General features: G+C 40.5%; 1 protein-coding gene across 1 annotated transcript; it reads left to right on the top strand.

The window, feature by feature from the left end:
* On the top strand, positions 1–27,533 carry LOC143414434 (adhesion G-protein coupled receptor F2-like). Its single transcript, XM_076878782.1, has 13 exons — positions 1–304; positions 429–647; positions 1,407–1,610; positions 1,813–1,941; positions 2,035–2,213; positions 4,836–5,012; positions 5,115–6,367; positions 14,314–14,408; positions 18,465–18,535; positions 18,630–18,671; positions 25,971–26,021; positions 26,142–26,208; positions 26,443–27,533. The coding sequence occupies exons 1-13, from the start codon at positions 292–294 to the stop codon at positions 26,499–26,501; spliced, it is 2,559 nt and encodes an 852-aa protein (XP_076734897.1). The 5' UTR covers positions 1–291; the 3' UTR covers positions 26,502–27,533.
* The last annotated feature ends 438 nt before the right edge of the window (positions 27,534–27,971 follow it).

Raw genomic sequence — 27,971 nt, forward strand, 5'->3', positions numbered from 1 at the left:
GAGGTTTTTGGAGAATTCTTTTTAAGTTAAGTATAGTGCAAAGCTATTTAGGGGATTGGATTCCAAGTGCTAGTAGACTGAAAATATAAAACTATGACTCAACTATCATTGACTTATCTGTAGGTGTGAGAGTGAAAATGTACATTACATGCCAGAAATGTTAGCGTTTCCAATCCTTTTCCATATTATAGGAGTGGAAGCACCATCGCTGAATATAATGTCACTGCTGCTACTACAGTCATCCAAACACTAAACAATGGAATTTTTGACCAGCTAGCAAAAATCTACTCTATGATATCAGATGGTAAGCACTTGTCTACATTTGTGATTTTATTCAATTTTACATATATGTTTAATGTCATATCAAAAAACACATGAGATCAGATGATTGTTTAATCATTTTTTTATATTTATGTTCATTTTTATAGAGCCACGTTTTCTGGATTTTAAAATTGAAGGTAGTGGATTTTGGGAGGATAAAGTCATTGTAACATGTGGCCATCCACCATTGGATCTCTTTGGTACTGACTGGAGAGCAGAGTGGAGACGTGATGGCAATGTCATAGTTGCAGATGGAGTACATACCATTTCAAAAAACAACAGTCACTCAGTCTTATCTGTGTCACAGTTCATTCGTGCTGACAGTGGTAAGAAGCAAACAACTGCATTCCATGGGGAAATTCACAAATCATATACATTTAAAATGCGAGTGTAGTCTCAGCATTTTTTAGTGATTCAGCAAGTGCAATTACAACATTCTGATTGGCTTAAGGGTAAAACTTGTTTGGTTCAGAAAAAAACATCACATGTATCTTTTATCATAACTCTTTTACGTGGCCTATCGACACAATTTAAAATCTGGTATATAGTTTGAAGTCCGCACTTCTGACCCAAGTTGAAATGGAGTCGCTGGGTTGCTGCAACCCCAGAGGGTTAAGGAAAACGTTGTTACTGCAATGGAGCAATCAATATTAGTGCAGAAGGACTGAAATCATTTGATTTAAATAGTTAAACCATTGCTGTTGCACAAGCCTTTCTCAAGAGAAAGAAATACCAAATTACAAGTGCCAGTGTAAATGTGTACTTGTGTGAACACAGATGTCAACTAATTCATATTAGAAATCCTATTTAAATTTGGAAATAAGTGGTTGCTGAGCTCTTAATAATATAACAGTAAAATAAAATGTTGCTAGACAGAGAATGGTATTCTTGAAACAAAATGGAGCAAAAACTCGTTATCAGCTACATTATTGCTTTTTTGTAGGAAACACTGAATCTGCATAGGAGAACCAGCCATATTACAACTGTATAATACAGAAATAAGTGACACTGTCAACCCATATATTATTATTTTTGTTTGGCAACACTATTTTATTTATGTATATAATAATTTACTTTCATTCCAGGAAATTATGAATGCAGGCTCATACGGGAAAAGGATGAATCATTTTATCGACAACGATCCAATGGAGCCTTCACACTCAAAGAGAAACCCTTGATCAGAGTGGACCCAATTCAAAAATTTTTGAATTGTAGTGGTCAAAATGTGCCACTAAGCTGCACTGTCAACAATGACTACAATATTAATTTCACAAACGTGAATATTAGCGGTAAATCTGAAACAAAGAATCAACAAAATGCAAATCAGCTATTGGGAAATAATTTCTCTGCTCATCTTGCAATACTTACGTTATTTACTAATATGAGACAAAACTTTTTAAAAACTAGTCTGATTAATATTACATCAGATCTGAATGTTTAGCTTGTATTGCTATTCATATTGACTTTGTTGTTTCTGCGATTTATCCAAAGGTAAAAAAAGCATTACCTATCAATATAAAACTGATAGCTGTACAGACAAAGAGCAGGATACAATTACCTGTCAATCAACTACCTATCCTGAATTCAAAGAAACAATAACACTCAGATTTTACAAAGGAAGTGAGTATTAACACATTATAAAGCAATTTATTAAATTCAGGTTAAAAATTATCTACATTTAATAAGGTCTTTTTTTTGTTTTTGTTTTATTAGATCCTCAAATGTGTGATGATAAAGAATTTGGAAAGGCAGTTAGTGGTTCCAGAGCCAGAATACCCTGTGCAAACAATGAGGTAGGAGAAAAGAGTGCATTGTGCAACATCACAACATATACTGAAATACGAGACACCTGCATACTGCAACTCATTAAGGAGCTGCTTGACCAATCTGAGGTGACTTATATAAACTGCCATGTTCTTTTTAGTTCTTTGTATTGTGGAAAATGTACCTTAGAGATAAATCACAATATTACATATTTTAAAGAGTTTAGAAAGTTCACCTAAGTGAAGCCACAAAAATATTACACAAACCTCTCTTTAAGTTACTCTTTTAATTAAAGTTAATTTGCTATGTGTTTTACTTGACAACTGTGACTATAAATTTCAAAACTAGATTATATCAAATGATAAGATAGGCTCTTAAATGACTAATTTTTTCTACTCTACATTTCAATTTTGCTGATGATGGAAATGACCATGTAATGTAATGTAAAATATAAATGGTTCTCAACACAATCCTGTTGATTCTATTCTGGGCTATAATGGAAGATGAATCCACCTCTCAAATTATTACAGCTCCTTCAACCAGTTTCCAAATGGATGGTATCCTGTTAGACAGCAAAACGATCATGGTCTTAGGATTAAGTGGTGTTTTTATTTCTTGGTGAACATACTTGAGTTTTAGTTGACTTTAGTTTTCTAGTGTTAGTTTCAAGTTCCAGGGCTCTATGTACTACAAAGTAAGTTAAATATATACAGGGATTCTTTCCATTATTTGGATTCAATTGCCCTAACGTCAAACATCACAACTACTAAGTTAACTAAGTTTCAGCTATAAAATTAGAGATATAATTCTCCTCTTTCAAGGAACATTTGAATTCTCTCTCTAGCCCAAAATGGTTAAAGCATTACAGTGATGTGAACTGCACATGTTAACTAGTATCTAGTAGAAGCTGATTTTTCTGTCTGTGTTCAGACAACAGTACCTTCTGAATGCGTTGTGCTAACATGATACTTAAAATATCACCATAAAGCTTGTCTTCTCTTCCTTCCGAAAGCATCAGAGCTGGGGCAGGTGCTGTGCCAATGGTGAAAAAAAAGAGTTAAATAAATGTTTAAATTTGCATAACGCAGTTTTAGTTATTATTCTTTCAGCTGGAACCTTGATGTTGTTTAATAGTCTGAGAATAAGTAAAATACAAATACAAAATGTAGGAAATGTAATATTCCCTAATTTAAAGTAACCAATTTATATTGTCCACAAGTACAAATAGATGCCCCTAAATTGTACGTGCTTTGGAGTTTGTAAGTGCTTTTCGAGTTTTGGGAGCTGAAAGAGCCGGTTCTCTAAAAGGAGCCGGAAATCCCATCACTACAGAAAACCCTGGTTCACCCCAAAGTTACCCGGATAAGACAAAGTTCTGCTTCATAGTACAAACCTCAGAAAGTTAAAAAGAAAAAAAAAGATAAAAAAGGATAACCACTGCACCAAAAAACCCCGCACAACAGAAATTAAAGTAAGCTGCAATGAGTCAATGCTTATCAAGTCCTTTAACTTTGTGCAATACATGTTTTACAGTTTTATACCATTTGTGATGACAGACAAACTGTTAATACAATTTGTGATGACAGACAAACTGTTAATACAAAATAAACTTGTCACCCATTTAATAAAAATAAAACTTGTCAAATAAATAACCACAAAGTAAGCAGGTAGTTTAAGTTTATAAAGTATGCACAAAAAAACACTTTTTCAATAAATAACCACAAAGTAAGTAAGTAGTGTTTCTTTGTTTTGCCACTACAGCACTATTTACAATTTGTGATCAGAAGACATGGAAAGCACAAATGAAACACGGTATTAGCGATGGTAAATTCGATTCTTTTTACTGAATCGAGTTTTAATGAGTCACTTACCAAAGTGAATCGGTTTTTTAGTCATTTGATTCACTGTGTCAGTTGACCAGAGAGTGCAAAAAATGTACATTTTCAATCAAACTTAATTTGTTTCCCTTTTCATGTAAATCCTACTGCTAAGATGAATGATTCTAAAAGAAAACAACTATTTTATAGAGCAAAAAAGAGCAAAAACATTTCTAAAATTAAGCAATTTCCTATCAAAGTTGCTTAATAAACATTTATTTTATTTTATTTTATTAGTATTTTCCTTAAATGTGTTAAATATATATTTTCTCATCTAAATGTCCACTGAGCTGTGAGCCAGGGGGCGGTAATGCGCCTTAACATTGGTTGCCAACCAAGAAGAAGAAGAAGCTGTGAGCCAGGAGGGAGGGGGTGAGCGAGTCCTAAGTGATTCGCTTAGGCAGAGCGATGCTACTGTGAACCGAGGAGCTATTTTCTTGATGTGAGCTTCTACTCAGGGTTTTTTCTTCCAGTTCAGAGCAGAAGTTTTTTTGTTACGATACTGGATGTTGTGTTTTTCTCCACAATTTTAATTATAAGCTAGATACATTGCTGCTAACAGCAACAGGGATGAGTCAGTGAGTCAGTTGGGCTTGTGAATCATGATTCATGAGTCAGTAAAGTGATTCTCGAGTATTGAACGATTCGTTCATGATTCGCGCATCACTACACGGTATTCACTGTTCGGTTTATAACTGCAGGCAGATTAAGGTTAAAAGACTGTAGTAAACGTAAGCCAGATTCTGTGAGGATTTCTACAAACAAAAACCTTTGAGATAGGAATTAGTAAATAGGAAGCCCAAGTTTGTCATTCTAACTTAAACATTGAGTTAAATTGTGAAACTAAATACTTTTTCTCTTCAACTCTTGCAGGTCTTGACTGCCACTACACTGCCAGCATTTTTGCAACAGCTCAGCAATGTTACTAATGGGAATTCTGAGCAAGTGGTTAACTCACCTAAAAATATTGATGCTGTTGTTCAAATCCTCAGAAATGTAGCCAACAGAATAGAATTATTCAATATCTCAATCAATGAAAACTCAATGAAGGTACATGCTAGTTTACTGAAGTTTGAGTATTCTAAATAATACATGCTTTTTTTTAATTTTGTATTTGTTTATTCAATCTAATACTTTTTTTTTTTACTGTAGGATATCCTGATAACTGCAGGTGTTCTCACCACAGATCAGGCAAGGGACTCATGGAACTTTCTGAACAAAAACAATGAAAGTATCTCGTATAGCATCTCTAACCCTGACGGTGTTAGTTCATCATTATTGCAGTCTCTTGAAATAATAACAAAACACCTTGCCAGTTTCAATAATTCTGGTATTGACACGCCTTTTATCATCTTGAACAGAACTATATACACAAACCCTATCATTGGTGATTTTAATTCTTCAGTGGTGATAGAAATACCACAGAATGAGGGTAAAAATAAGTCAATCACAGTGATAACATTTGCCTCGCTGAATAATGTACTCCCTGCAAGAGAAATAGACAATTCATCGATTAAGGTCATCGGTGGCAGGGTTGTACTTGTTCAGTCCAGTGGCCAAATCAATAATATCTCTTTGACATTTGATATTTTAAATGATACACTGAGAGATCCAAAATGTGTCTTCTGGAACTTCAATCTCCTTAATGGTCTCGGAGGATGGGACGATGAGGGCTGTGAAGTGGTAAATACAAATGAAACTGGAACTGTCACCTGCAACTGCAACCACCTGACCTCATTCTCTATCCTGATGTCACCAAACAGTCCAATTAGCCCAATTTTGGACTATATAACCTACATCGGAGTTGGCATTTCCATGGGTTCCTTGGTCATATGTCTCATCATTGAAGTTAACATTGCTGTGTCCCTCCTGATTGCAGATATTTGGTTTATAATTGGAGCAGCCATTTCAGATGCAAATCATAAAAACCACTCAGCATGCACTGCAACTACCTTTTTTATCCATTTGTTCTACCTAGCTCTGTTCTTCTGGATGTTTGCCTCAGCTTTGTTGCTGCTCTACCGTACAACTAATGTCTTTGGTGGGGGTTTGTCTAAAGCATCTATGCTGGCCATTGGATTTTCTCTAGGCTACGGAGCTCCTCTAATCATAGCAACAGTAACTATAGCTGCAACTGCACCAGACAACAAATATATCAGAGAAAATGTAATCTGCTGGCTCAACTGGGATGAGTCCAAAGCTCTACTGGCGTTTGTGATTCCTGCACTTTCAATAGTGCTGATAAATCTCATTATCCTGGTTGTGGTTTTGTACAAAATTATAAGGAGAAGGGTTGGAACAACTGCTGCACAAGCAGGTGAAAAGAGCGTTTTACTGGTTATTGTCAAGAGCTTGGCTGTGCTTACACCATTTTTTGGAATAACTTGGGGTTTGGGAGTGTTAAGGTTCAAAATATTGGGGATGGAGACAAGAGAAAAAACCACAATAACAACACTGGTCCGGCCGGGTTGAGTCAAACGATGATTTAATGATCACACACGTGGGAGATGGACACTGATGCAGACAGCCTCAAAATCTCAAAATGGTGGAGCATTGCTCAAACTTTTATAGCCTCTGGTGCCTCCACCTTATCATAAAAAGCCTAAACATTCACATGCTCTCTCTCACACAGCGCCTGAGCTACGACCTTGGCTCCCTGTTTATCTGCTCCTGCTGAAATGGGGCAGAAAACTCCAGCACACTCTATTCTCTTCTACTCAGACAAATTAGACAATAACCTTCTGCGAACAGTATTTCTTATAACTCAGCAATATAATGCATCATAAAACAATATCATTCATTCACAACAAGTCAGCAATTTAATGTAATGCAAATCAGTTTAACTAATGCAATAGTTATCAGCTTCTTCTAATTCAGGAGAATAATGCAAACTAAAACTACATAATAATTCACAATCTTTAATTAGGGGTATAACATGGCATAAAATAATATCATAATTTTACAATTCCCCCTGATGAGGTCATTAGAATAATGACCTCACAAACACCCTGTAGCCCAGTGTGGCCGGGTTCATCTCTTCTCACTCCCGAGGTCCTTTGTCCCCCTGAGGGGCGAACCATATGTGGGATGACCTCTGTGTTTGCACAATTCAGATGCAAGAAAAACTAGGATTCCAACAGTAGCAGGTCCAGATGACAACCTCCTTGTCTCCCACTGCTTTCAGCCCTTATTCTATTGCTGCAGTTACCAGTGTCGTCCAGTTGGGTGATCCTCTGCTCTTAATTCTTCAACCTTAGGGGTTAGACAACCCTTCAGTCGTAACACAGACCAGGGGATTATTCTGCCTCGATTTCAAACAACGATCTGTGTATTCTCCAGAAAAAGGAACAGGAAGGTGTCCCCTTTTTGCCCAAAAGCCTCTCGAACTTCGTTGGTCTGGTGTTCCCGGATTTCCGCCAACCCCTTCATGGTTATTGCTGTGTTTATGGGATCCATCCTTTTGTGGTGACTAGCTGGAGCCCAAACGCCATGACCCTTGGACCCAGTTGATGTCTCGGCAGTCACTGTGTCTGACTCTGCTACGGAGGATCCTCGCATCTCTGTGACCTCGTCTGGTGTCTGTTCCTTCCTCTGTAAGAGACAGAAAACCAAAACACCTCTCTTCCTAACCCTAATAATCTAATGTTGTTATCTACTGACCTTCTAGTGATTCAGAATTGGTCTAAACATTCAGAATGTCCCAGGGACTTATTCTAATCATATCTTATGTGTGTGTAAGCATGTTTGCATTTAGCCCTCCGCACTCAAGGCATTTCTTACACTTTATCAGTCCGGACAGCCACGCCGAACGAAGCTTCTGACCTTCAAAAGGCCGAGTGCCAACTCGTTATAAGCACATTTGCAAGGTGTGTCTGAAAATTATTGAAACCCCTCTTTTTAACAAAAGACAAAAAATTAACAAATCTTCTAAACGCTATTCAGTTCATTTCAATGAGTAATGATTAAACATGAAAATGATAGTTTATGCTTTTTCACTGATTCTCTAAAAGGTCCGTCTTCTCGGGCCGCTATTAGCTTAAGCTTTACCATTCCTAAATTATTAAAGACACAAATGAAGTTATAAAATGTTCAAATAATCCTGGTTTGATGTTAAAGCTCAACCTTCCCCCCCTTTTTTGACACATTCCAATGTGTCAAATCAACGGAGCTAGAACATTCAAAAAAAAAAGTTAGGCAGCTACAAAGTTTCCCAGACTCTTAAGGTGATCCGCGTGTAACGTTCTGACTCAGGTATTTAATATTTTAATAAATCTCGTTTAATTAACTGCCACTATTTAAACTAACCTTAAAGACATAATTTAAGAAAAGATCACAAAGAATAACATGATATCAGTGTTTTGTAAGCGCGTGCGGCCTTCTATGCTCGAAGCCTTTCCCCTCAATAGATCAGTCAGACATTCGCGCTGACTGTAGCTATTAACCCTTAATAACTTGAGCACAACTCTACAATGAGCAACAAGTTGCAATATGTATAAAAATGATCATGGTTACACCTGCAATGAAAAATTATATCATTATCCTAACACCTGTGAATAGAAGATTCATCAGAGGTTATAACAATCACAGGAACACAGATGTTAGTATAAGGTCAAAAGCTTCAATAAATGATCATCTATGCAATGCTTGTTGCATGATTCTCATACCATAATAATGCTGACATTGAAAATAACAGTATAACACCCCCTTTTGTCCCGTTTCACTTGACACCTAAACGTTTATAAATGCCCCTTTAATTCTTGATTTTATTTCCCCCTTCTCTCCCCTTACTGACCACAGCAGGGGGATCTTAGTTTTGAATCAGCCATGAATCCAGCTCACCTGATTCATCAGTGAGCTCCACCATCACTGGCGTCTGACAGGGTGGTGCTGCATACTCTTCCTTTAATGTCACTATTTTCAACCTGTTAATTAGAGTGTTTAAACCTGAAGTCGACTACGTCCACAACAAGTCAATACAGCTGTAAATGTGGCCAATTATCAATCTATTACCAATCAATAACAACAGATAACTTCTATTTTATGCATGCTTTTAATCAACCACTCACCCAGAGGATCTCCAATCCCAGCAAGTTCCTTCTCCTCCTTTAATGAGTCTGTCCTCCTTCCACGCCCTGGTAACCGGTCCATCCAGAGCCATATGATCTCAAATATACATACGACAAGCCAAACCACACCTTGGTCACACCAACCCCTTTCCACCCCCAAGATGTCCAATGCCATCCTAGTATGGACTGTCAAATGTGGCTTTAACGCTGACTGTTCTGACAATCCATTTTATAACGTTCCTGGTCAGATTTGCCAATCTCTGCACCAGAGTTTTAAACGTTTCGCCATTTTCATTAGGTTTTATCTTTTATTTAGTTTCGACTCCAGATTTTCAATTTTTTGCCAGTTGTAATTAGTTTTTACCAATTCTTTGCTAGTTTAGTCTAGTTTTTATTTTCTGAAAATCCTTAGTTTCAATTTAGTTTTATTTGTGTTTTGCAAAAGTTAAGTGTAACAAAATCTCAGTTCCATCATATCAGTCATGCTCTTCTAATTATCCTTGGGTGTTGAGACTAATAACTATTAACTCTTGCCGCACCGAATGGTCCTAATTTTGGTTAAAGTTAATTGATAACCTTTTGAAGGCGATTGTTTCACACCTTTATTTAGATGTCCCAGTCCTGTTATCTCGGGATACATCACGCTGCCTTATCTGGGGTTAGCTGTTTTCTTGGGATGCGAGTTAAGTGGGTGAGCTCTAAAAAGAGGGGGAGTGTGCTCCCCCTGATGAGGTCTTCTAGGTAAGCTAGGTTAACCTTCTTGTGTGAGCTTTTCAAGTGCACTTTTAAGGTTTGTGGGATTTTTTTTGTTTTTTATAAATGTCCCTCAAGACCCCCTGATGACCCAGTAATTCATTTTTTCGCACTGTAGTACACATTTAGTTTTTTGCTTGTAGCTCTCATACTCTACTTGCCACTCCTCTAAGTCCTGATGTTTCTTAGAGAGGACAACAGAACCTTTAAAATTATATCCCATGTGTGGGGGTGTGGCCTTGCCAATTGTTTTTCCCACCTTTTCAAAATGGCTGGCGTGCTCACAAGCACATTTTATGGAAGAAAGAAAGATAAGCTTGATATTTACAATTAAAATGTTTTGTTAAACTCAGATTTCTATTTTATTCAAAAAATAAACATCTGGTAAATAATTTCAGGGGTCTTTAAGAATTAGGCTCATTTACTTTCACAGGGAACATGACTAATTTATTAATGTGTGCTCTACACATTGGGACTTTATATTTATATTTATTTCACTTTTTCCTAATACCCAACTTTTGACAAAGGCGGAGAGAATTCTTAACACAATTATTAAGGGAGATTCAAACATAGATTTTTCAAAATATGAGAGGGTCAGGACCCACTAAAAGCCACAGAGAAGATTATCGAGATGCAGTGGCAGATGTAATAGAGAAAGACACAGGGCCACCTGAAATCTGTCGTCCTATCTGGTGCAAAACCAACATGTAGTAGAATCTGGAATTTTGATTTTGAGTTAAAAATAAAATATGGGTAAAATGCAGAAATCTTTTCCAGTAAAGTAAAAAAAAAATAAGTGTCGCAATTATAGTTGAATCCATAACACCTAATTGTTTCTACGAGATCACGTCATTGCTGAAAGTTATCAGTGATCTCAATGTGTGAAAAGAACTCACAGTATCTGGGGTTTAAGCTCCTCTTGGCTGAGAAACCTGGGACAAACATGTGAACAAGACCTGAATAATACCAGTAATGAAGACTTCTCTCCAAAGATCAATAAAAGGAAGCCCCAATCTGATGAGAGTCTAGCAAAATATGGTTCACTCCACTTGCCTGAAATGGTTAGCAGTCCAAGGCATTTCAGTTGTAGAATGATTGGGTACAACAATGAAACAGATGTGAGATGAGGGAAGTGCCAAATGTTCTTTTGTGTCTCCAAATAAAATCAGTACTTCCTCAGATATCCTAAATAAATTGACTTTTGTGAAATAGACAGTTCAGTGCCATCACTTATTCCTAAACCAATAGTTTACAGCTAGTGAAGTGTCAGTGACTTCTGGGTTGGTCCCTGATCTTCATCTTATGAGATTGTTATTTTAATAACACTTGATTCATTTAAAAGAAAAAAGAAAAAAAAGAAAAAAGAAAAAACTAAAATATTTTCTCCCTGTTTTTTCTTATTCTCTGGGTCTCAGGAGGACATTACGTCCCTCTCCACTACAAGACTCTTGTTATGTCTACAAAACAGTCATATTAAAATCATCCTCAATTCTATTCTGGCGCTGTCTCCCGACTTTTCCTGACCTGATTCTGCGCGTGAACGGAGCAGCAACACAGACGACTCGACTAACGTACTACCTTAATTTCACTATAGCAGGGCACGCACACATCAATGCAACCAAACACATTTTGCTATAAATCTAGTTAATTTTAGTTAGTTTTGTGAACATTCAGTACAGTTTTAGTTAGTATTTCTTTTTTTCTTTTTCTTTTTTATTTTATTACCGTTAACGCAAATTTTTCCACTTCTACTTTTCGTTATTTCATTTGTTGTCTTTAATAATAATAATCTCCTCTGCACCCTTGAATAAACACCATTAACATGATCAACCTTTTGCTGCTTGTTATTTCACCATCTTATTGAATCAAATACTTCATGCTTATGTGGTTTACGACATTATATGTATCTAAATCTCCACTTTGTGTCTAAATGTTTGAAGAATTTTTGAGGGTCAAATTTTGAGAATTTGACCATAGTGAAAGTTATGGCGTTATCACCCCCTTTGGGGATTACCTGTTTCCAGTTTTGATGATATTCCTCCCCGTTCTTTATTTTTGCAAGTACCCCTCTTCGGTGGCGAGAAACTGTTGGTGTGATCAAGCGGGTGCTGTAAAAACAAAAGCTCAGGACAGAACAGTCACCAGTCATGTACTTCATTCAAAATTAACAAATATCAAGCTTCATATTGATCCTCTGAGTGTAATGGTACATTTTAATTTGCACTTCTAAAAACAATATTTTCTTTATTTTACTCTTGTTCTTGTGCAGCACCACCCCTCAGCACATGCCCCTGTTATTTTATCTTACTTTTAAATTGTTGACTACTTCAAGAGAGCGCCCAAAAGACGGGGACCAGTGTTTATCATTACATATCTCCATTTTGAGTGTGGCTGTCTATCATTCCCCTCTTATTCATAGACCTCGGTGGAGGGTTTTTTGTTTGTTTGTTTTTTTTCTAAAATTAATTGACTCTCTATAGTGACCCACTATGGTTAATAATAACATGCTCAGTCATGAGTGGGATCAAACCTTTTCTTCACTTTAGCATTTAATATTCCCAACAATATAATGTAATACCTTAATTAAAACACAGCTACTAAAACACAATTTCCTTAATGCAAACATCAGTAGCTCAAAATTAGCAACCAAAGGGTTCAGTCTGCAGTTCACACTGCTGTGAAGCTACAGCTCTTTAGTCTCTGTCATTCTTCTGTTCTTGCAGACAAAACAAAGCAAAACAAAACATCCACCCTTCTTTTACAGGCTGGGTGAATTGTCTGTGGACATTCAATAATCCTAAAGTCAGCACCGTCTTTGTCTCAGTATCAAGTCAGTTAAACTTTTAGTCGTCAGTCCATGACTTTTAGTCGTCAGTCATATGCATACATCCACACACATCCATACCAAAAGTTGCTGATAATGGAGTCTCACGCGCAGCCTATTCGAGGCTCCATCACCAGCAAGATGACGTCATCATTTTAAAGGAAACAGCTCCTTGTTTGTTTTTCCTTCTTTGGACTGGATTGACTCGCTGCAATCCTTTTAGGCTTCAGGATCAGTGTCCCATATAAGTGAATTTTCTCCCAAGCTCATTATAATCATGGAGAAAAAATACTTTGCGACTGTTTTCAATAAGAATATTTTATAGCGCTTTAAAGTTCAATCTCTCAGGCCTGGATTAAAGAGCTGATTTGTTAAATCAGGAACTCACAAAATACCAAAATATCACCACCGGTGGATCACACCTCTCAGATGTTCTTATCTCAGTGCACTGTAACAAAAGCAAAAACAAACGTAAACAATAAAACACTCATATAATAACAGATACTGGGGCCCATTGCAAACATGTCCAAAGTTCAAACCATCTCTCTCTCTCTCAGAGAAAGAAAACAATCCAAACCTCACTGATAGAATCAACCTAGTGTCAAACAAAACCCAAAGATCAACCAAAACTCCTTTTTGCACCAACAAAACATGTTGGATTTACTTGACTCAATAGTGGACACTAGTTACACACCAACTCTTTACCTTGGCAAAAACGTAAACAACTAAGTTGAATCAACACAACCTTTTCATAATCTCTTCGAAATAAAACTCACACCATTCATTCATCATTTTCGCTCTGTACCACTGCTCCTTGTTAGACTGTGTGAAGCACAGTAAACAATTCAGTGGAGGCTTTGAGCCATAAACAGACATCACGCACAGACATTGTTTTCATTATCAAAGTGCTTCAGACCATGTCCTCTAAATCTACACAAATGCCCTCTGCGTGGCATGAAATACATTTAAGCAATAAATAATCAATCAGTTCTTGCTGTTGTAACCAACTCCGTATTTGGATGTTTGTGTGCAGCATTTGTTAGTAAAGCATTCTTCATTGCATCAGCGTGTGTGTGTGTGGATCACTTCTCAGTTCATTGAATCAACATTTTAATTTGTGTGTGTGTGTGTGTCATTTCTCCCTCAATCAACGAGTGCATATGTTCATATGTATGTTTCTTTTCACTCTGAGTCGGTGCATGTAGATGTGTGTGTTTGTGTGGGTGTTTGTGTTCATCACTTTCCTGTTGTAGTGTTCTGGGTAAACCACGGCCTGAAGCGTGCCCTGGGCCCTGCCCTCCTCCTTTTCAGTCTGTTTGCATCCATTGGTGCTGCTGCTCAGAGTTCTGTCCATACTGGTTCTGGCCCCAATTGAGGCAGTCCTTTTCTCCAGTGTCCAGCATCTTCTCCTTATTTCGCTCCTCCTTAACTTGACCCTTTTGTTTCGGTCTTCCTTCAGGGTTTTGATACGCAGCTCAATTGTCTGGATGTCCGTTTGTTGCTTGCAGAAGTGCGACTGCTGTCCGTTTGTTTGCAGGTGGAACGGCTGACATCCAGAAGGTGTATAGGAGAGTCTGCAGCTTCCACCTCCCCAGTGGAAGACCTCAACCTTTGTTCTGTTAGTTTAACACAGGCCTCAAGGCTCTCTGGGATCCCTGCTTGCACTCTCAAGCCCACGGCTGAGGTCGTAGTCGTGGTCCCATTCCAGGGGAATGGAGTCCATGGTTGTTTGGGTGTCTCGGCCCGAGCGTTCAGTCCAGAGCTGGGCAGCCCAGGACGCTGAGCGATCGGAGGACGGCAGAGGTGACAGGAAGCCATCCCCCTAACGTTCGCTCCATAGCAGACCGGACAAGTCACACTGCTCATCTAGCTCCAGGATGCTCCGGCCTGATTTCAAGTCCGGTGTCTTGGACTCCAAGCCTGATGGGTTCGATTTTCAGCTAGCTCCTCCTGGGCCATGCTCAGTTTCTGCTCTGATGCCTCGAGGTCTTATTGAGGGCAGAAACCTCAGAGTCTTTTCCGTAGAAATCAGATTTAAGTCCATTGATGTTTCCCTTGCTTTGCTCCACGGCCTTTTGCGGCTCTGCTGTTCGGCTCTTCTCAGAGGTCAGCTCCTGGCCGAGCCCCGACATCTGTGCCTTCAGCTTATTTTCTCCTGGTGTTTTGTCCATTCTGAGGTGACCTCAGTTACTCCTCCTGTCCCTGGCACGCCCTTTTTGCTGCCCGATGGTCATTGTTGGTCCGTCACTGTCCTGCACAGTTTTAATGCAGAGTGGTTAAGGTCAGCATGGTTTTGCTCGGCCTCACTTTTCATCTGGGCTTGATGGGCGTCTCGTCACAGCTCTGTCAGCTGAAGCTGTCTTTTTCCATATGGCAAGAATGTAAAGAGTGTGTGAGAGGGGTGTGTCCAATCAGGCACAATGCTGGTGGCTTTGCGAGTGCCTCGTTTTCCAAATCCAGATGTTTCTTTGTCACGTACACAGCAACAGAGAGAACAGTCTGTTGTTGGGATGGCTGAGGTCTTTCACGATCTTCCTGGTCTTGGTCCAGCACCGCCTGCTGTAGATTGAGTGCAGGTCAGGGTGCTCGGAGCGGATGGTGCGCTCAGCTGATTGCACAACCCTCTGTAGTGCTTGTCTGTCCGGCATGGTGCTGTTCCCGAACCAGACAGTGATATAGCTGCTCAGGATGCTCTCAATAGTTCCTTTATATAAGGTGGTCAGAATCGGTGGTGGGAGCCGGGCCTTTCTCAATCTTCTCAGAAAGAAAAGACGCTGACAGAAATCTCCCCGTGTAGTGAAACGGGCCTTGGATTACCGCTCTCCGTCTCTGCTGCATGAGATCATTTTCCTGCAGCACTGTTGACATTTTCAAGTTGTTGTTGCGGGTTCAGCTGCTTTAGCATTTAGTCAGGGTCACATCAAAGATGGTAGAGGAGAGAGCAAAGATGGTAGAGGGGAGAGCAGGAGTCCAGGGTCAGCCTCGGCTTTTCCGGGCCGACAAAGCAGCCTGTAATCAAGCATAAAGAGAAAAAACAAAACAAAACAAAAACAAAAACAAACGAACAGGAAAATCATGTTGTATTGGCTGTGTTACTCAGAGAGGGGAAAAACAACGGGACCAGGCCCTGTGTCAGCCTTCTCCCCCCCTTTTTTTTGTTTTTTCTCACCATATAATCCTCTCATAACCCACCAAGCTGACAGGACAACACAGGTACATGTTAAAATTCTTAAGATCATGTTTAAAGCACAAAAATGGAATTTTCTTTCATTCAGTAATCACTTGTATTAATCAATCAGAAGAAAACATGTCACAGTTTGACTTTTATTAACCACTAAATTTGTCGTGTTATCACTGGTTGTGATTTTTTTTTTTTTTTTTTGAAGTTAAGTTGTTGTCCTGCAACCCAGAGGGTTTATTTGTTAGTAGTGGATAAACTTTATTGTGTAACGGCGGGTGTATGTTAAGTTTCACTGCTTTAAACTTGCTGGAAAATCTTCACGTGTTTATGGGTGTAAGCTGTTTCTTCATTGCGTGTATGTGCGTTTGTAAATGGGCTAATTTAACGTTTTTCCTCAAACGAGGCATTTCTCTAGCACGTGCCTCTCTCTCACATTTCTCTGCTTGTGTGTGTTTTTGTTTCACCTTTTTGTTGTGATGCTCCAGGCGCCTTCCCAACCTCCACAAGTCTGTTGGCCGCAATTTTATGTGTAAAACTTCTCTTAATTTCTCCTTTAATTCTCTGCTAGCTGCTGCCTTTTCCACAGCTGCTGATTCTTGCTGAGTTTGGTTTCTATTACTATAATTTTGCTTCGGCCGCCGTGCTTGTGGGGGCAGTTGGTCCAGCCCCATAGCCACCTGTATCAACACACTGAGAGATTTATTTAATATCATTTCCATCACTGTTAAATAGACTAGCAGGCAAGACGCCCACCTTTGCACTGCAGACTACCTGCCAGTCTCCCAACACACTCCTCTCTGAGTTTCCGCTTTAAACTCCAACATCATTCACACCCTAGTCATTCAACACCTTATTTGTAGTATCATAATCAGCAAAATCAGCGTTTTACTTACAGGCATGTATCATTGTTTGCAAATCAAAATTATAAAACTCAAAAACACGCTAAACAGGAAGCAAAGTCCTCTGTGCGCGTCACAGCTCATTTGCATGTTCACACACCGTCTAAAAATAGCTCGCAGCGCTGCAGTGCGCTGTCGTCACACACAGGGTCACACAAAGCTCAGACAAAACTCTTCTATTTTATATTACAAAGACGTCTTATATTTACAATCACTGACAGGCCTGACAGATTCAGCACCTAACAAATTTCGACAAATTTAAGTTAACGGGTCCAACCGAAGAAAGTTAATTTTTTTGTAATCAATTAACCAGTATCTGTTTCCTCCAGAACAGCCTATGGCCTGATTTCTAAAGAACCTAAACAATTTCGACAAATTTATCATAACGGGTCCAACCGAAGAAAGTTAACTTTTTTGTAATCAATTAACCAGTATCTGTTTCCTCCAGAACAGCCTATGGCCTGATTTCTAAAGTCCCTAACTCAATTTAACTTTGTCCAAACAAGCACATGACACCATTTAAAACGGTGAGGAGATTCTAACTCCTAGCTTATTTCAGGATGCCCTGTACCCCACAGTTAAGCAAAAACTGAACTAACCCTGTTCGCCGACAGGTCAAGACCGCGCGTCCACGGCCAGGAGGGAGCGTAACCTCCGGGCTATGTGCTTCTTAGCATCTTCCAGTGCCGTCCTATAACAATTTTCACCTAAACAATTTTGACAAATTTTAACATATCAATTAAACAGTATCTGTTACCTCCAGAACAGTTTCTGACCTAATTTGTAAAACTATTAACCAGTCTCTGTTTCCTCCAGAACAGTTTCTGTCCTAATTTCCCTACCAAACTACCTGAGCCTTCAGCTCAATATCCAGGGACTCAAACCCAACATTATATCTGTTACCTCCAGAACAGTTTCATATTTCTTCAACTTCATTAAACATTCTTAAGCAACTTTAACTGCATAACACACGGTGATTCTCATCAAAATCAAAACAGACACTCTACCAGTAATTTCAGTGAGTAGACTTTAATTTAGTCATATCCAATTTGGCACATTTTGGAAATAATTCAACAGGTAGTGCCTTACCTTTAGATAAGCCGGCTTTTGTCCACTCAAATCAGACCACTGGCTCGTGCCTGTCCGTTCGACAACCTCGGACCGTCCAAACTTTTAAATTCCACCCCAATACCACAGGACGAGCCCCCAAAATGTTAAGGTTCAAAATATTGGGGATGGAGACAAGAGAAAAAACCACAATAACAACACTGGTCCGGCCGGGTTGAGTCAAACGATGATTTAATGATCACACACGTGGGAGATGGACACTGATGCAGACAGCCTCAAAATCTCAAAATGGTGGAGCATTGCTCAAACTTTTATAGCCTCTGGTGCCTCCACCTTATCATAAAAAGCCTAAACATTCACATGCTCTCTCTCACACAGCGCCTGAGCTACGACCTTGGCTCCCTGTTTATCTGCTCCTGCTGAAATGGGGCAGAAAACTCCAGCACACTCTATTCTCTTCTACTCAGACAAATTAGACAATAACCTTCTGCGAACAGTATTTCTTATAACTCAGCAATATAATGCATCATAAAACAATATCATTCATTCACAACAAGTCAGCAATTTAATGTAATGCAAATCAGTTTAACTAATGCAATAGTTATCAGCTTCTTCTAATTCAGGAGAATAATGCAAACTAAAACTACATAATAATTCACAATCTTTAATTAGGGGTATAACATGGCATAAAATAATATCATAATTTTACAGGAGCTGGACTTCTGGTGCATCCAAGAGACATAGGAATCAATATTGCATTCGCACTCTTCAATTCGCTACAGGTACAAATAAACTTTTTACCTTTTTATACCATAATAGCAGAATCTTTAATCACTGAATCCTTGATAACGGACATTACTCTGTCTTTTAAAAAAGGGCTTCTTTATTTTGGTGTTTGGAACACTGCTGGATGGTAAGGTATGTACAGCTCAATTTTAAGTCAAGTTAATGAATAAGTGCTTATTGTTGAATTACTTTAAATTAATGTTAAATTATATAATTTGGTTTAACCAACAAAGTGCTTAATGTCTACAAACCTTTACTGAGGAAGGAATATGAATTGTAATAATACTACACTAAAATCCTCTTGTCAAGTCAAACTTCTGCCTTTTAGTGCCATTTCATGGTTTCTCTGTAAATCCATATAAATGACTAATTCAGACTTGATGGTGAAAGTAGCAAACAGCAGGTGGGCCCACACTTCAATAAATAACAGTTATATGTGTCATCCAGGGAAGGACGGATGTTGTTTTGCTGTGCTGTATTTTAATGTGAAGTGTACATATTTATTTTTTATATTGCATGCATTGGTTATATTTTTGTGCAGTGTTTTATTTAGTTTGCATGTTTTAGTTGCCGGCAAATTGTCCTGGAGAGACTCCGCCTTTCCCCATTTTTACTAATTGGACACACCTGAGAGGAAAGGGAGTGTAATTTACAGAGTGCTGAGTGACACATAAGAGGGTTGGAGCTTGGCGTTCCAGGGAGAACGGACAGTACCAGCGCACAGGGCACCAGTGCAGAGAGTGACAGTACCAGCGGGGAGAGCGGAGCCAGCACCAGCGGAAGGCACGGGACGGCTGTGTGGCTTTGCAGTTTTTAAGAAGCGGCGGGCGGAGTTGAGAGCTCTGCCCACCCGGGGTAAGTCTTTGACTTATCCCCTTTTATTGAATAAAAACTGCCGGAAGAATAGTGACCGCCGCTCCTCCCTTTCTCTAGCATATCAAGACGCGAATGCGGAAAGGAAGGAGAGGACTCCGCTGGGTTTCCCTTTTACTTCGCTGGATTTCTTAACTCCCTGGGACTTTTATGCTGTGGTGGATTCCACTGGACTTTTAATGTTGTGTTTTATTGATTTTTATTGTGTTATCCCTTGGCCAAGGTTGTTTTAATTTATCTTACATTTTTAACTATTTAAATATAATAAATTATATTTTTAATCTTACAGTTTAAATTGTGTGTTTCCCTTGGCGGCTCCACTGCTCTGCCCGTTTTTAGGAAGGTTTCCTTCCTTTAAAAAACGACACTGTGGGAATAAAATCAGCCTTCCGGCTCCGTTACATAATTGGCGTTGTCGACATAGGATACGGAGCCAAGAGCAGTTGGGTTAGCCAGGGGAATAGCAAATATGATGATGCCTGTATATCCCGGAGCCCCGTGGCTGCCAAAGTTTAAAGGGCCTGATCAGGATGTGCAATATCAGGAGTGGAAGGAGCAGATGCGGGGGCTGCTGGGATCTCAGGACTTGCCTGAAGTGAGGAAAGTTGCTATTGTGTTGGGAGCGCTAGCAGGTGAGGCTAAACGTCAGGTTAGTGTTCTTGAAACCAGTGAAAGAGACCAAGTACAAAAAATCTTTTCTTTTTTAGACTCCTTATATGGTGATCGTGTCCCCACCCCAGTTCTTAGGTCACAGTTTTTTAGTTGCACTCAGAACTCAAGTGAAACCGTATCTTCATTTATCTTGCGGTTAAGAGAATTATACTGTAGGTTGCGAAAGCATGATCCAGATAATGTCCCCTCTGATGCAGCCCTGCGAGATCAATTGTTGCTAGGATTGCGGGAGGGCCCTGTAAGTCAGGCACTGAAGGTCTATGTGCGGCGTAATCCAGACCAAGATTTTGCTGCCATACGCCAGGAGGCACTGCTCCTAGACTCAGAACATGTACAGCCCCAGTCTGAGGTAACCTGCCTGTCTGTAAATAAGTCTCATGCTCCTTTTAAGGTTGAACAGAAAGAAGATTGGAGGCAGGTGTTAAAACAGGAGATACTGGAGGATGTTAAGGCACAAATTGAAGGATTGGCACAAGAGCTAGTAAGGGAAATTAGAGGCTCCACTCAGCCAGCTGTAGCTACTCTTCCGCCTGCACCTCAGTTTAGGAGAAGACCGCGACAATCAAATGCTAGCTGGGATGCACAAGGTCGGCCTATCTGTCGGAGGTGTAAACAAGCAGGACATATAGCTAGGTTTTGCCAGACCTCCATGTCTTCCCAGCCAAGTTTAAACTAGATGACCCTGCTGCTGAGGTCCGAGGGGCGGGGTTTTTTGGTTCACCTAAGGAATTAAGGGCCACAGAAACATTTATTGGGCAGTGTCCAACAGTGAAGATAGTGATCGAAGGGGTGGAGCTTCAAGGCTTGTTGGATACCGGGTCACAAGTGACTTTGATGCAGGAGAGTCTGTTTAATGAGTATTTTTCCCAGGCTAGGCTTGAGAAAACTCCAACCGCCTTTAGGCTGAGAGCCGCCAATGGTCTGGAAATTCCCTATACCACCTATGCTGTCCTGGACATGGAAATAGAAGGTGTTAAGGTTCCTGGACGCGGGGTTGTGGTGGTAAAAGATGACCATTGCACTCACCCACTGATTATTGGTATGAATGTTGTGACTGCCTGTTGGAATGTATTTAAGTGGCCAGAAAAGACTACTCCTGCCCCACAGCAGTTAACGAATCAACAGGCCTGGAGGACTGCCTTCGCAACATGCAGACGGATAGAAGCAAGTACAGTGGAGGACGGAATGGTGGGGTATGTACGGCTAGCTGGCCGACGCAAAATTAAAGTTCCCCCGAGGAGTGAAATAATGGTGTGGGGCCGGACTCAGACGGGTCCGCAAGGAACAGATTATTGTGCCTTGGTGGAGGCACTGCCTGAAACCCCTGATGTGGGGGTGGCGAGAACCCTTGTCATGGTAAGGGCCGGGAGAGTGCCAGTGAGGATTTGTAACCCACACCCCTATCCTCTTTTTATAGGTCGTTACCAGAAACTGGGAAAGCTATCCTGCGTGGATGAAGCTGACGTACATGGCTCACAGGACCTGAGCCTGTCCCTTGGGACGGACGGTGTGGTGGAGGTGGCTCTGGTCGATAGTGGCGCCCCCACGGAGGAGGAGAGATTACCTGAGGAGATGAATAAACTGATTGAAAGACCTGGCCTGTCTGAACTGCAACAGGGCGAGCTACGTGCTTTATTGCTTAAATGGGAGAAGGTGTTCTCTAAAGATGACGAAGATTTCGGGAGGACTGACCTGGTGCATCATTGTATCCCCACAGGTGATGCAGCTCCCATTAGAGAGAGGTATTGTCCTTTGCCCCCCGCAATGTATAAGGAAATGAGGAGTCTCTTGGTAGATATGATGGCAAAGGGAGTTATCCGGGAAAGCTGTAGCCCATGGGCTGCACCCATTGTTTTGGTGAGAAAAAAGGATGGCGCCTGGAGGTTCTGTGTGGACTACAGAAAATTGAATGCGGTGACGCATAAAGATGCTTTTCCCTTGCCACGAATAGAAGAGACATTGACAAGCCTTACTCGAGCGAAGTGGTTTTCCACCCTGGACTTAGCCAGTGGATACTGGCAGGTCCAAATGGACCCGATGGACAGAGAAAAGACTGCTTTTACGACCCCAGTTGGGTTGTTTGAGTTCGAGCGGATGCCGTTTGGTCTGTGCAATGCACCCGCTACATTTCAGCGCCTGATGCAGCACTGTTTGAGTGGACAGATTGCCGAGTCTTTATTGGTGTACTTAGACGACATTATCATTTATTCACCTGACTTTTCGTCTCATTTACAGCATCTAGATGAAGTGTTTCAGAGGCTGTGGCGTCATGGGTTGAAGTTACAGCCGAACAAGTGCGAGTTCCTGCAACAAGAGGTGAAATTTCTGGGGCATGTAGTGGATAAGTATGGTGTCAGACCAGACCCGGATAAGATTTCTGCGGTGATGGATTGGCCGGTCCCTGATACCATCAGACAGGTCAGATCCTTTTTGGGCCTGGCTGGTTACTACAGACGTTTTGTGTCCGGTTTTGCTCAAATCGCACGCCCTTTAAATGCATTATTGACAGGGGTCCCTGTGAACAAGAGAACAGACCGTCGTAAAGTACAGTGGTCCCCAGAATGTCAAACGGCATTTGAGGCCTTCAAAGCAGCTTTAACGCAGGCACCTGTTTTGGCATACGCAGATTACTCTCTTCCCTTTATTGTGTATACAGATGCCAGTGGCCGCGGGCTGGGAGCCGTTCTGGCGCAGGTTCAAGAGGGCCAAGAAAGGGTAATAGCGTACGCCAGCAGAAGTTTACACCACACGGAACGGAATGACGCAAACTATAGTTCTTTCAAGTTGGAGCTGTTAGCCCTTAAGTGGGCGGTTACCGAAAAGTTTAAAGACTATCTGACTGGTGCACGATTCGTTGTGTATACTGATAATAACCCTGTGGCCCATTTACAGACTGCTCGCTTGGGCGCAGTAGAACAACGTTGGGTTGCCCAGCTGGCCTCTTTCGACTACGAGATCAAGTATCGTTCGGGTAAGAGCAATATTAATGCTGATGCCCTTTCTCGACTCCCCACTGTCCCAGCAGAGCACCTGGAGGGGGCTGGATCAGAGCGTGGAGTCACTTCAGCAGCCATTGAATTGACCTGTGAGGTAGAGGGGAGTGACTGGGCAGAAGCACAAGTTCACGATCCGGATATTCAAGTGGTAAAACAACTTCTGGAAGCTCAGGTCGCACCTACAAAGTCAGAACGTCAGGCATTGTCGCATGGTGTGCGGCGACTCCTACAGCAGCAAAAAAGACTTTTCATTAAAGACGGAGTATTGTGCCGTAAAGTGTCGGACGAATATACCCAGGAGACTCGTCATCAAGTTGTGTGTCCTAGTTCCAGGTGCCATGAGGTGTGGCGGAAGATCCATGAGGCTGCTGCCCATGCGGGGGTAGATCGAACCCTCTCTCGGATACGGCAGCGGTTCTACTGGGTTAACATGGAAGCGCAGGTACGTCAGTTTCATCTGGGTTGTGTCCCCTGTGGTCTACAAAAGGAGAGGGTAGAACCTAGGGCTCCACTGCACCCTATTTCAGTCTCATACCCTTTGGAGGTTGTAGGCATGGATTTTCTGTCCTTAGGCCGACCAACTGACACTTATCAAAACATACTTGTGGTGACTGATCTGTTTACGCGGTTCGCTTGGGCTATCCCTACAATAAACCAAACAGCAGAGACTACAGTAAAGGCTTTGTGGAAGTATGTGATACAGCCGTTTGGTTGCCCAGGCCGACTCCACTCCGACCGTGGGTCTAATTTCGAATCTGCATTAATGAAACAGCTTTGTGATACCTATGGTATAGCCAAAAGCCGTACGACACCTTACCACCCTGCAGGGAATGGTAGTGTAGAACGTTTCAATCAGACCCTATTGAACATGCTCCGCTCCCTAGAATCAGTTAGGCAGAGCCAGTGGGTAGGAAATCTGCCGGAACTCGTTCATGCTTATAATAATACTATCCATAGTTCCACAGGTTATGCGCCTGCCTATTTGATGTTTGGTCGACACTTGCGACTTCCTGTGGACGTGGTGTTAGGCGTAAAATGGTAAATGGCCTGTATTTATATAGCGCTTTACTAGTCCCTAAGGACCCCAAAGCGCTTTTACATATCCAGTCATCCACCCATTCACACACACATTCACACACTGGTGATGGCAAGCTACATTGTAGCCACAGCCGCCCTGGGGCGCACTGACAGAGGCGAGGCTGCCGGACACTGGCGCCACCGGGCCCTCTGACCACCACCAGTAGGCAACGGGTGAAGTGTCTTGCCCAAGGACACAACGACCGAGACTGTCCGAGCCGGGGCGTGGCCCCCCAGCAGGCGAGGCAGGATGTAAGTGAGTGGGTGTATTCTCATCAACAGAAACTCTCCCTAGCTTACCGTTTGGCTGGGCAGAGGATGTATATTGCGGCCTCCCAACACAAAAGCCAGTATGAGAAAAGAGGCTGTACCCTCCCATTGTTGCCCGGAGAGAGAGTCTGGGTACGTGACCGAAACAGACAGGGCAAAGGAAAACTGTGCTCCTGGTGGTCTCCTGAGCCATATGTGGTGTTGGAACAGGTGGGAGATACGGGCTTAGTGTATAAGGTCAAACCAGAAAAGGGGGGTAATATACAAACTTTACATAGGAATGCCTTAAAAGTGTGCATTGCTCCTCAAACAGACTTTACCCCTCCTACGGAGGAGCCGACCACAGGCCCTTCGGATTTCCCAGCGCCAGTGTTTTATGGATTTTTACCCCTTACTGACTGTGTGTCACCTCACCAGAGTGATTCAGGTATGTCCCTTAGACGGTCCATTAGGGCCACGCGTGGGATTCCACCAGAGCGTTATAGGGAGATGGAGCATTAGCAGGGACTGCTAATATTTCAGTGTGGGGGGATGTCATCCAGGGAAGGACGGATGTTGTTTTGCTGTGCTGTATTTTAATGTGAAGTGTACATATTTATTTTTTATATTGCATGCATTGGTTATATTTTTGTGCAGTGTTTTATTTAGTTTGCATGTTTTAGTTGCCGGCAAATTGTCCTGGAGAGACTCCGCCTTTCCCCATTTTTACTAATTGGACACACCTGAGAGGAAAGGGAGTGTAATTTACAGAGTGCTGAGTGACACATAAGAGGGTTGGAGCTTGGCGTTCCAGGGAGAACGGACAGTACCAGCGCACAGGGCACCAGTGCAGAGAGTGACAGTACCAGCGGGGAGAGCGGAGACAGCACCAGCGGAAGGCACGGGACGGCTGTGTGGCTTTGCAGTTTTTAAGAAGCAGCGGGCGGAGTTGAGAGCTCTGCCCACCCGGGGTAAGTCTTTGACTTATCCCCTTTTATTGAATAAAAACTGCCGGAAGAATAGTGACCGCCGCTCCTCCCTTTCTCTAGCATATCAAGACGCGAATGCGGAAAGGAAGGAGAGGACTCCGCTGGGTTTCCCTTTTACTTCGCTGGATTTCTTAACTCCCTGGGACTTTTATGCTGTGGTGGATTCCACTGGACTTTTAATGTTGTGTTTTATTGATTTTTATTGTGTTATCCCTTGGCCAAGGTTGTTTTAATTTATCTTACATTTTTAACTATTTAAATATAATAAATTATATTTTTAATCTTACAGTTTAAATTGTGTGTTTCCCTTGGCGGCTCCACTGCTCTGCCCGTTTTTAGGAAGGTTTCCTTCCTTTAAAAAACGACACTGTGGGAATAAAATCAGCCTTCCGGCTCCGTTACATATGTATGTGTTCGTATCCCACACAAGCACACAAAAAAGCAAGATAAACATCACCATAGACTTACAAAAAGATTCCTTTTAGTGTTTGGCTGGGCATCATGAATTAATTTACTTTTACAGCTAACTTGTGCAACTTCCATTGTAGTGTAACATTTGAGATTTCACTTACCAGGTGCGGTCAGCAATATCATCATATGCACGACCGTCCAGAAGTGGGACAGGGGTAAGAACAGTTTTCGTGTTCCTTTTTTCTTTCCTTATTTTTGGATCTCAGCCAACTTGTTTTTTGTTTTGTTTTGTTTTTTCAAATATTGCATGATTTGTTTTTTGTATTGTATTTTAGAGCACAAGTGCTGGAAACTCATCGTCAAGTGGACTTCGATTTTTAAGGAACTGGAGACGTGGAAGAGGTAAATAACAATTAAAAAATTAACATAAAGATGCAGGAAAAGCTGTGTGTTGTTAGGTGTGCTTGTACCTTAATCAGGCAGTCCAACACAGAAAACAATTGGATGGGTTGCACATTAACACAAATTAATTTTTTTAATTTTATTTATTCATACAATTATTTTACTTCTTACTTCAGTGTCTACTGTGTATTATTTTTTTGCCACAGATTAACTATACTGCTCTGTTTTTTTTAGATGGCTACAACATGACATCCAGTGCATCCAGTGATTTACATTCAGCTAGCAACACATAATGAATGCAGAAATCTGTGGTTATTCAGATAACCAACAAGAAGTCAGGCTTTTCTTTGTTCCTTTTTTCCATAGTATCAGTGAGTTAATCTGTTGTGTTTTTATTAATAGCTTATATAATATTTAATCCCAGAAGAATTTGGCTTGGTTTTTAAGGAAAACAAATAAAGAAAAATATGTGTGCTCACCAAAATATTTTTGAATGGCATAATAAATTTTGGAATTGTAATCAAACTTTAAAAAAAATTATGTCATCGTTTTCATCTTTGATTTTGATTTGCATGCATGATTATCAACACAGCACAGAGCATAGATTTGTAGTTATACTAATAGATTTTTATCAATCTATAGATGTTTTTAAAGAAAAGAGTTGAGTGTTCTTATATTCTAAAGAGTGAGTAGATTTGATGTCTGATGTAAACATAAGTAAAACATTGTACTCGCAATATACACAGAAATACAAACTACCTTTGTTTAAAAAAACGTTTTTGTGTTGGGGACATCTACTCAAAATCTTGCCGTTTCATTCTGTGTCAGTATGTATCATGGCACACAGTCCCACAAAGATCCACATGAAAACTGTTAATTGAGCTGTAACAATTTCATTCATTTGTAATTCAATAATTTCTGGTAATCTTTTATTTTGTGCATTTTGTGAAGTAGCCATGTGTTGTAAAGATGAAACAGATGTCAGGGAACTGTTGCACATTAGGTAGATCTTAATGCTGAAATTTCTCATACTCATGTTAATTTTACCCATATTTATTTTTTTCTTTGCAGAACAGATAACTGTTATTCTAATTAGCACCTTCATAATCTTTACTGGCTACTCAAAGATTAACTAAGTATGCTTTCTGTGCGCCTTTTGTGCATTTAATGTGGTATGTTTTTGGATAGCTTTGACATGCCTTAATTTTGATCCTGATTAATAATGTATACAACTAGCTTTCTATTACTTTCTATTACTAATTATGTCCTGAATTTGTTAAACTTTTATTCAGAATTTGGTGATTTAAATCTTTTAAAAATACCAATCTTGTGTCAAACTCCAGCTTCACACACCCTGTTAATCTGGCAGATTTGTTTGAAGTATCCTAAAATCCAAATTCCTAAAACAAATAAATAAATAAATAAATAAATAAAATAAAATAATAAAAACCTGAATTGGAATGACACACAGACGAAGTTCCTAATAGTGGTGTGCGGATCGATATTGAAATATCGATTCTTCCGATACCAGTAATTTATGTTCTAGAATCGATTCTCATATTAAAATATCGATATTTTAGTACTTTGGGGTAAATTTGTAGTGTTTCATTAACAGGAACAGTGGAAATAAACTATATCATTCGGATCGTCTAAATTGGAAGGAACTACTTCCTCTTACGCCTTAGTCATTTGTGAAATACGGCTGGATAAATGTGTAGCAGCCTCTGGCATGCACACTCACAGCAATGGCTGAGCATAAACGG

Source organism: Maylandia zebra, linkage group LG20, assembly GCF_041146795.1.
Source record: "Maylandia zebra isolate NMK-2024a linkage group LG20, Mzebra_GT3a, whole genome shotgun sequence".
NCBI classification, from domain to species: Eukaryota; Metazoa; Chordata; class Actinopteri; order Cichliformes; family Cichlidae; genus Maylandia; species Maylandia zebra.